General features: G+C 42.6%; 1 protein-coding gene across 1 annotated transcript; it reads left to right on the top strand.

The window, feature by feature from the left end:
- The first annotated feature begins 4,097 nt into the window (after positions 1-4,097).
- Positions 4,098-8,008, top strand: GNRH1 (gonadotropin releasing hormone 1). The gene is made up of 3 exons (XM_053911573.1): positions 4,098-4,250; positions 6,534-6,629; positions 7,820-8,008. The coding sequence occupies exons 1-3, from the start codon at positions 4,098-4,100 to the stop codon at positions 7,859-7,861; spliced, it is 291 nt and encodes a 96-aa protein (XP_053767548.1). The 3' UTR covers positions 7,862-8,008.
- The last annotated feature ends 1,929 nt before the right edge of the window (positions 8,009-9,937 follow it).

The following is a 9,937-nucleotide window of genomic DNA, read 5'->3' as shown; positions in this document are numbered from 1 at the left end:
GCATTATTTTATGATCCCCTTAAAATCCACCATGCTCACAACATGAAGAAATTTCAAAAAAGAAGACCGCCTTCTAAAATTCACTTAATTTGTGTCACTCATTAGCTGATGAACATTACCAGTTAGCTTTATTAGGTTGTTTAAATACATTGCCCCCCAAAACATTTTGCCTGACAACTGGAGAGAAAATTTTAAGGAGGGAGGGAGGGAAGTTACAAAATACTAAAACTTCCATCAGCTTAGTGATGAAACATGGCTATACAGAGGCAAAAATGCAGTTGTCAGGCAGAGGGCTAGGAAAAGTTTCTAAACCTAAATCAGCTAGATCGTCTACCTTGATGAAATTTAGAACCCTGCTGTGTAACTGTTTAGAGCAATATTTTATCTTATGCTGTGATACAGTCTAGTGCTTTCAACAACAGTTTCAAAGAAATTTTAGTAGGAAATACTGTAAATTCATTTTCTTATGAAGGTTACCATTATAAATCAAGACTTGAATATTTCCTCTAGTCCATCTTATGAGTTGGTAGTTTATACTATAAATTTACCCTCAAGTCAACTTTCAATCATCTTTAATATATGAAAAGCTCTAGAATGGTATTAGTGTCCAAGGAAGTATTATTTTTAAAATTAAAGGCACAGCTCTACAGAGGAAAGCAGTTACTTTGTTTTCCGTGCCAAGCACCTTATTCAAGGGTAATTTCCGAGGACTGTTCACACCCACAGATGTGTTCAGAGGAGCTTCCTGCAGAGGTTGGCATCTGTCATTCAGCAAAATTACTAAGTCATTGCATTGTAATAATTTTACAGTGTATCTTTTAATGCAGAAGATGAAGCCATTTCCCCTCTAAAGCCATACCTCTAACATTTAGGAAATTTCTAAATTTAGAAAAAATTAGATAACTATAAAATCCAATTATTTAAACACAATTGAGTAAATGCAGCTCCATGGTAAACTGGTCTGTCCTGGGAACCATGAGAAGGTTCAGAGTTTGTCACTAAACGCCAAAATTCTGTTAACTGCATATTTGATACCCTATTTAGTGCCATAGAAAATTAAATTTGGTCTTTGCCCTTCATATCTGTGACCTACAATACTAATGCAGACCTCAGGGGCATAAAGCATACTGAATGAACTCAAAGATCATGTGGCTGTATTCATCTAAAAATTTCAAAGCATTATTCAAACATTGGATACCAACTGATAGGAACACACAGGAAATCCACTGATGCTTAACCAGAGAGAAGTGATTAATCTGATAATAGGGTCAGAAGTTCAAACAAAAGACCACGCCTGCTTGTGTGACACTGTTAGATGCACATCTCTCCCGGCAAACAGGCAATCAACTGGACAAGGTGAATAACCAGTGTTCAAACATGATGAACTTCTGTGGAAAAACAGCCTCTCATTTCCTTTCTACTGTAGTGAGATGAGATTGCACTCCTTCCTATCAGAATGGCCCTTAAAAATTATTCAAAGTGTGTAAGTGAAATAGTTAAAATAATGTAGTCAATCACTTATCTCTTATTTTTAAAATTCCCTCCTATTTGCAATTAAACTTTAAAGTATATCTCCTTCCCTACCTTGTCCTGACAGCCTACAGAGGGATGGACGAGCAAAGCAGGACGTGTATCTGGCCAGGGCAGCTCTGCTCCTCACCCGAAACCCTTGCGAATGCCATCGTTCCAGAGGACGTGGCATAGTGACTGACTGGCTTAGTGTCCTACCCAAGGAGAAACTGCCAGTCCTGGCTCTCAGATGACCGAATATCCAGTTATTTTTCACCATTTACTACTTATCTAATATATCGGTCCTTGCAGCCAATTCTACATGAAATTTTAATTCTGTCAGATTAAGCATATCATTGCAGAAATACAGGAAGCATTAGACTTAATCTGGTTAAAAGACCCTTTCATTTAGTCATACCTATAGTTATTGAACACCAACTAAATGCTATGAATTTATTAACAAATGTTCTACCCACCAGGAGTTAGAGCACGGTGGTAAGTTAGGGAAAGACAATTATGTATTCAAATAAATGTAATAAAGGTTAATGGTTCTCTCTCTTTTAAATAATTGTACTGTGGCCCTGACTGGTGTGGCTCAGTGGGTTGGGCATTGCCCTGCAAAGCGAAGGGTCATCTGTTGGCTTCCCAGTCAGGGCACGTGCCTGAGTTGTGGGTTTGGTCCCTGGTCGGGAGCGTTCAAGAGGCAGCTGAGCAACTTTTGTCTCGCACATCATTCCCTCTTTTTCTCCTTCCCTTCCCCTCTCTCTCAAAAAATTTCCTAAAATAATTAAATAATTGTATGGTGTAAATGACATGTTGAGGGGCTCACGGCTGTATTGAAACATCTACCTATAAAATTTGGATAAGGATATCCACTTTGCATGGTGGCGATGATGAGTGAGGTCACTCTTGGTGACATACCAGGAAATTACTATTTTTCATCTCCGTGCTCCCACTGCGTTCGGCACGGGGATGTGCATATTTTAACTGGGTAAGTAAGCATTCACTGAAATGAGTCAGACTGTGGACCTAAGTCTGCCCCAAGTGGTCTTGTGCTTAGTGTATTCTAACTACAATGTTTCTGCTTACCTTTTCGATGCTATAGAAGGCTTTCAGGATAAGTCAAGGAGGACCCTGGTGAGTAGGAGACTGGGGGATTTTCAAACTCATGTAATATTCTTTGGGGTTCTATATGGGCTTGGTGTGGTGCCAATAATCACTTATTCTTTATAAACCAGTTCCTTTTACAAATGAGGAACCTAAGAGCTGAGACCAGCTCCCAGGCTTCTTCACATCTTTCTACAATTGCTACATGGCCTCTTTTGTGAAAGTTTTTATGGGTGCATTTAACATCACTTAATCTAAGACAGCTACTTCCCTTGAACTCTTGGGAGGCCTGTCAATTTCTTCAAGGGAAGCCAACCTCACTAGGTTTTAATCTCTTTGAATTGTGGCCTCAGCTATAAAACTCTTAGCTGAGGTTTTAATGGCAGATTTAAGTAAATTTAACAACTATACCAGTGGGTGTTCCGATTACAAACACCATTAAAGGGCTTTATGGGAGGATTAAAAAATACTATTAAAAAATAGTCCACTTGTAGTAAAAATTTACCAGCGGGAAAGATTTCAGTGTCCCGGAAAAGTTTCATATAAAAAGGGAGCTAGGAAGACAAAAAGGCACAATATTCAACGCACTCCAAAAGGAAGCCTGGCATTCTCTGGGCTTTTTGCTCTCAAACAGGTAAAATGCTTTGTATTTCTAGAATGTTTTTTTTAGCTTGCACGCTGCTGTCTGTCTGTAAGGGCTTTTACATCGTATAGGCTAACTCCAGGTGTGATGCTGTCTACAGAAACAGTGACCCTCGTTGTCCTCGTCAGCCCTGGCCACAGAGAGCTAGCCTTTGGGAAATGGGGACAGCTCATCTACCAATATTTGATTTTGTCTTTAGCTTCTTCCCATCAAAGGAAAATTAATCTGGAGACTCTTTGTGAAAACTCCGCATGTCACCAGGTAATTTGAGGCTGACTCGGCCAGGGAGGCATCTGGCCTGTGACTCGGTGCTTTGAAAAGTGTTGAGTCCTCTCTCACTCTCCCAGATGGTGCAGCCAGCACTAATGCATGGAAGACTAGAGGGCAGACAGCAAAATGTCATTAGTACCTACTGTGGCCATTTAGTGTCCAAAAAAACCCTCTCTTTCTGCCACAAATTTTTAGTAGGAGCTACTTGTCAGAGCAGGTGGCCCCATTCCCTTTATCTCAGGATGATACAGTTGACAACTAAGGACAGGGGGGAAAAGGTTAAGACAAAAAGATGAACTTCATAAAGGAGGAATCATGCGGTTTGGGTAACAAAATGAATAGTGAAAATAGAAATAGACTAGTTTAGATAAAAGAAATGATTTTGCCCTCATTGGCTAGCAACTCAAGCAAGCAAGTGGGTATGTGTATTTCCACGTCCGTGTGAAACCTGTCGATGACTCCTACCTCCATCTTCTGTCATGTTAGTGACACAGTTGTTAGGCTCTTCACCAAAGAGGTCTTTACCTTTCACTCAGGCCAGTCTAGGCCTGTTTCGATTGTTGTATTGATGTTCCTTAGAATGGAGCTGATCCCCAAACTCCTGGCCGGGCTTATCCTGTTGACGCTGTGTGTGGTGGATGGCTCTAGCCAGCACTGGTCCTACGGGTTGCGCCCTGGAGGAAAAAGAAATGCAGAAAATCTGATGGACTATTTCCGAGAGGTAAGTCTCCCTCACCTTCACAGTAAGGTGTTGCTTATTTGGTTCAGTAACAAATATAGTTAGTAACTATGCTAACGTTCTCTGTGCTCCCTAAGAGTGCTACTTGAAACTCCATCCTAGGTATTCGGGGGGCAGTGGGACACTCACACAGTTAAGTCCATTCCTGCTTTCCATTCAGATGAGGACTAGCGGGGCAAAGAAAAGGAGCAGTTCCCAGAGGATACAGCCACAGTGGGCAGTGCGTCGCCCTCAGAGTGCATGGAATTGCCAGAGGAACAAGAAGCCACTGACGGAGCAAGGCCTATACGGCAGGATGACTGAGATTTGAAAGAAAATCTTAGGCCTTCTGCTTATGTTTTTTCTTTCTTATTTCATCTTTTAAAAATGCCTACAATTTAGGTTGGCAGCACATTTTTATAACATATAAATACATATCCTTATCAAGGGTGCAGGCTCTGTAATTTCCTTTTATTAATATGGGTATTTAAGCAAAGAAGTCACAGGCCACTAGAGCAGAGGAGTTAGCAAATGCAGGGAGACAAAATATACACTGGAAAACAGGCTGGACTTAATTTCATGTAAGTTAGATTAGTACCAGTGCCAGCACTAGCATAGGCTGCTTGGGTTTTGTTTGTTTTGGTTTTTTAATCTATAAAATGTGACTTCTTGGGGTCATATGAGGATTATATGAGAAAGGCCATATATGCCAACAGGTTAATCCAAAAAATGTCAGTGTATTAGTTTCTTATTTTTCTTAAAGCAATTCTTATTTTTATTTTTTAATTAATTTATTTTTATTCAGTTACAATTGTCTGCATTTTCTCCCCTTCCCTCCACCCCACCCCAGCCAGTCCCACCTCCCTCCCCCACCTCCACCCTCCCCCTTGATTTTGTCCTTGTGTCCTTTATAGTAGCTCCTATAGACCCCTTTCCCCACTATCCTCTCCCCACTCCCCTGTGGCTATTGTTACAATGTTCTTAATTTCAATGTCTCTGGTTATATTTTGTTTGCTTTTTTTCTTTTGTTGATTATGTTCCAGTTAAAGGTGAGATCATATGGTATTTGTCCCTCACCGCCTGGCTTATTTCACTTAGCATAATGCTCTCCAGTTCCATCCATGCTGTCCCAAAGGGTATAAGCTCCTTCTTTCTCTCTGCTGCGTAGAATTCCGTTGTGTAAATGTACCATAATTTTTTGATCCACTCATTTGCTGATGGGCACTTAGGTTGCTTCCAGGACTTGGCTATTGTAAATTGTGCTGCTATGAACATTGGGGTGCATAGGTTCTTTTGGATGGGTGTTTCAGGGTTCTTAGGGTATAATCCCAGCAGTGGAATTACTGGGTCAAAGGGCAGTTCCATTTTTAGTTTTCTGAGGAAATTCCATATGTCTTCCACAGTGGCCGCACCAGTCTGCATTTCCACCAGCAGTGCACTAGGGTTCCCTTTTCTCTGCATCCTCTCCAACATTTTTTTGTTGATTTGTTTATGTTCAATTCTTCTTTTTTTAATAGGACACAAATAAGGCCCTAAACGATGAGTGATTTGGGACTGGGACATTTAATATTGGCCTGGAAATGGGAAACTTAGGGAGAGAAGCTTAAAACCATTTAGTTTTCATTGGAAAGAAATCTCTCTTTGTGGGAAAATAATAAAAGTAATTTAGTAGGAAATTAGCCCCAGAACTTGAAGTCTCCTTTACACAGATTGTATGGGGAAGCATCTCTCTCTCTTTCCTTTTAAAAAAAATGTATTTACTGATTTTTTTTTTTTTTTGAGAGAGAGAGAGACAGAGACAACGATTTGCTGTTCCACTTACCTATGCATTCATCAGTTGATTGTTGTCTGTGCCCTGACTGGAGATGGAACCCACAGCCTTGCCATATGGACCGCACTCCAACCAACTGAGCTCCCTGGCCAGGGCTGGGAAGCAACTCTCATTCAACTTAGAAAAACTAGAAAATAAAAATCAACCCTATTCATGACTATAAGCTATTGTAGTTTTTACATACTGTCTGCTCATGGGGTTTGAACTACTTTATCCTCATTGCCTTCAGAGGGAAAATGCTTTCTGCCTCAGCATGGCCTTCACCCCCAGGACCTGACCCCAGCCCATGAGAATGGCCCCTAGGGCGCCAACCTTCCTAAAGGCCCCACCCTGATCCCGCAACAGTCTCAGTCCACATCCTCCTTGACCTCATTCTCCACAGACAATTTTTAGTGGAAATGGAAAACACTATTTCATTTACCTCTATCTCTGAGAGTCACACTTTTTTCCTTCAGATAGCCAAAGAGGTCGATCAGCAAGCAGGACCTCAGCGCTTGGAGTGCACCATCCACCAGCCCCACTCTGCCCTCCAGGAGCTGAAAGGGGCACTGGTGAGTCACAGTGGTAACGAGAGTGTGGCACTTAGGACCCGTGGCCCTCGGGCACCACCTTGGCTACTTAGGGCGGCTGCCTTTCAGCCCTTCCAGGCTCCCTTCCTGACTGCCGGAGATGCTCCTGGGTCGGGCCCTCACTATCTCCTGATGCCCCCTTTCAGTGGTTGGACAGCACAGAACAATGTTTGGACCTTTTTTTTTCTTTCATAAATGGAATTGAAATCACCCTGTAACCTTTATCTGCTGATGTTGGCCCTAGCTTAGGGGATGATGGACAACGTAAATTTCTTCCTCCGCTCTGTGTCAATTCTTCAAGTATGTCATATATTCTTCACATTTACAGCCAACCTGCGCTCCTCTAGGAAACCGTGCCTCACCAGTGAGTCTCCCCATGTTCTTGGTATGACAGTTTTCCCCAGGAAATGCAGGAATAAAAAATGGCGCTCTAGTTCCTTTGGAATAAAAGTTCCAACTAGGGATTTATCATTCAGAGACACATGTGATTTCCAGTTTTGTTATTGGACTATCCCAATCTCCAAATTCTCACCAAGAATGGACATAGAGTAACCTGATGTAGGCTTTTGATTTTCAAATAAATATAAAGAGAACTGAATACAGAAATTGAGTCTTGAAGTCAGTGTTGGTGGTCTCTGAGCACCCTGGTCCACGCACTGGTGGCAGTGAGAAGGCAGGACAGTTAATTACATCATGCCCAGGGGCAGGGGAAACCTGACTGCGCCCCAGGTGAAGCTGAGGAGCTGTTTCCATTTACTCTGTTGACTTGAACTTCCACACCCACAGAAAAGAGAGAAAAGCAGACAGCCATCTTTATTTGCTTTCTTCTCCTCATCCTGCTCACCGCATGATAAAAGGTAGCAAGCACTGAAATTTCCCAAACATGACGTTAGAGAGAAGGAACAGAAGCAAAGCCCAGGTTAACGGCACACTGATAGATTGGACCTTTCTTTCACCGTCTTCCTCATATCTGCCCTTAAATTATTAATGCAGATTTTATTATATGCAACTTTAAAAGACATGATTGTATATCTCTTTAGTACTTTCTAGAACAGAAAACAAATGGACTTTTTCTTTCTATATTGATATTTTAGAAATGATGTATTACAAACATAATGAAATTCAGCCAGTGAAATCAACCTTGATATATTTGTTACTCACATATTTTTTAGGAAAGTCTGATTGAAGAGGAAACCGAGCCAAAGAAAATTTAAATCCATGGGTCCAGAAGAATTGACAGCACTGAAGTATAACTGACTTTGAAATTTGTGACCTATTTATAGCTGTGAATTGTGTGGATTTCAGACATTCTTACGCCAAGTTGCACGTATCTCATAACGAAGTAGTGCGAATAAAGTGGCCTGATAGCAAAGTCTCTAACTCAGACCTCTCTCTGGTGGGGGAGGGACACTGCCAGCCCACAGGGGGCGTCCCCCCACTGTGTCTACAGAGGCAGCTGAGGGGGGAGAGAACAGAGTCAACATAATTGTCGATCAGGAATGCCATGGCTCCCTTCCACTGACACCCTCCCCCTCCCCCGCCCCGTACCACAAGGACAACTGTCCCATATTGATCGGTCTGGGCCAAAAAAGCTGATTCAGCTACAGGGAGCTATGGGATTGTGGCTTCATTTTGTACCGAGCCCTATAGAGGGTAGGTGGGGCCATGGCCAAGGCTTCCTCCCCAGACTGCCTCTAATCCCTTTGAAAGTCAACTGGAACCTCAGAAAGGCCCATGTGAAAGGCCCCCTGGGGCTCCTAGTCCATTGCTTCTTCTGGCCCATGTGGTCTCTCCAAGCTCACCACAGCAAGTGGTGCACTCTGAGTTGGGGTACCGAGACCTAAAAATAATGGTATTCACCTGCCCAATCTTTCTGCTTTCTCTTGAGAACACTATAGAGTGTAGAGTCAGTTGAAGATGGATGTTCCCATGTCCCTTGGTCAAACAGCATTGCCACCATTCATTCTCCACAAGGAAGGGTGACAGACTTTGTGCTGGATGCGCACCCATTTTCATTGTCCCTCATAACCACTGAGGAAGTTGGTGCCACTGTCTTCCCTTTGCATTGAAGAACCCAGGACTTCGACCGTTCATTTCCGAGACCCACAGAGCTGCGTCAGGTTTCGTGGTCGGGGACTCTGCATTGCAGCCCAATGAGCAGCCGGTGCACTTGGCCCTGTTAGCTTGCTAACTGCAGCTGAGACAGGACACCGAGGCTCCTGTGTCCACTACGGGCCACTGGTGACTATTTCTCTCAGAGCCCAGACACTGTAACACTAAGGTTTTGGGTACCCCTCTAACTTCCAAGTGACTCTGAGACAATTGGGACAACTCAAATTTCAGGCAACTTGCTTGGTATCACGGCCACAAATTGTGCCTGTATTCAAATGAAAAAGACCTAGGCCCCTTTCCCTCTTTCAGTCAAGGAGATGAAACCTTCCTCCTCCTCTCCATGGCCCTATACCTCTAAAAGGGCAAGACAGGTACATTCTGTGTGTGCGCGTGCACGCACGCCCTCCCTTTTTAATACAAATATTACTGTATAATGCTGTTTCCCAAATATCACCATTTGCAGACTGTCCAAAACTCAATCACAGAACGTCACTCCCACTTTAATAAAATTCAGCAGTCGTGGGGTCTATAATCTACACAACAAAAGGCAAAACTGCGTCATTGGATTAATCGGTACATATCAGGCAGGACGGGAGGCTCCCAGCTGCCAACCAGTCAGTAACTTCTTTTTTTACACAATGATATCACTTATAATCTTTTTATTAGTTTATATATTATAAAAAGAAGGAAACAACTTATTTCGTACATTGTTTGGGTTCTCAGGTTTCCTTTGCCAAAGCTTGTCTTTGGGGCATTTTCTTTGCAGCCAGGCGTGGGCCTCCCTGAAGGGGCCACAAAGACGCTCTTTGGGGAGGCCCAATGCTGATGTCAGAGGCCTGGGGTGGTGCCCATTGGTTTGCAGCTGACATGCACGTGTGGGATCCTTGATCTGCAGTGCCCAAGTGACTGAAGGTAAGGACAGGAAACACGACTCCTTTATTAAAGCTGGGAGCATTTTCCTGAATCTGAAGAGCTCTAACTCATCACTGTAGCTTTAAAAAAAGGCTGCAGCCTTTCAAAATAAAAGGCATGGAAACGTAAAAAATGATAGATTTAATTAGATGAGTTCGCAAGTATATATGGCTTTAAATGATAAAGAAATGAAAAGAAGGGATTAAACATAGACCATTTTAACACAAGTTTCAGAAGTTGCAGCATTCTGGGGATGATGGGAAGAA

The sequence above is a fragment of the Desmodus rotundus genome, chromosome 9 (assembly GCF_022682495.2).
Source record: "Desmodus rotundus isolate HL8 chromosome 9, HLdesRot8A.1, whole genome shotgun sequence".
Taxonomy (NCBI): domain Eukaryota; kingdom Metazoa; phylum Chordata; class Mammalia; order Chiroptera; family Phyllostomidae; genus Desmodus; species Desmodus rotundus.
This window is presented reverse-complemented; position numbering and strand designations above follow the sequence as displayed.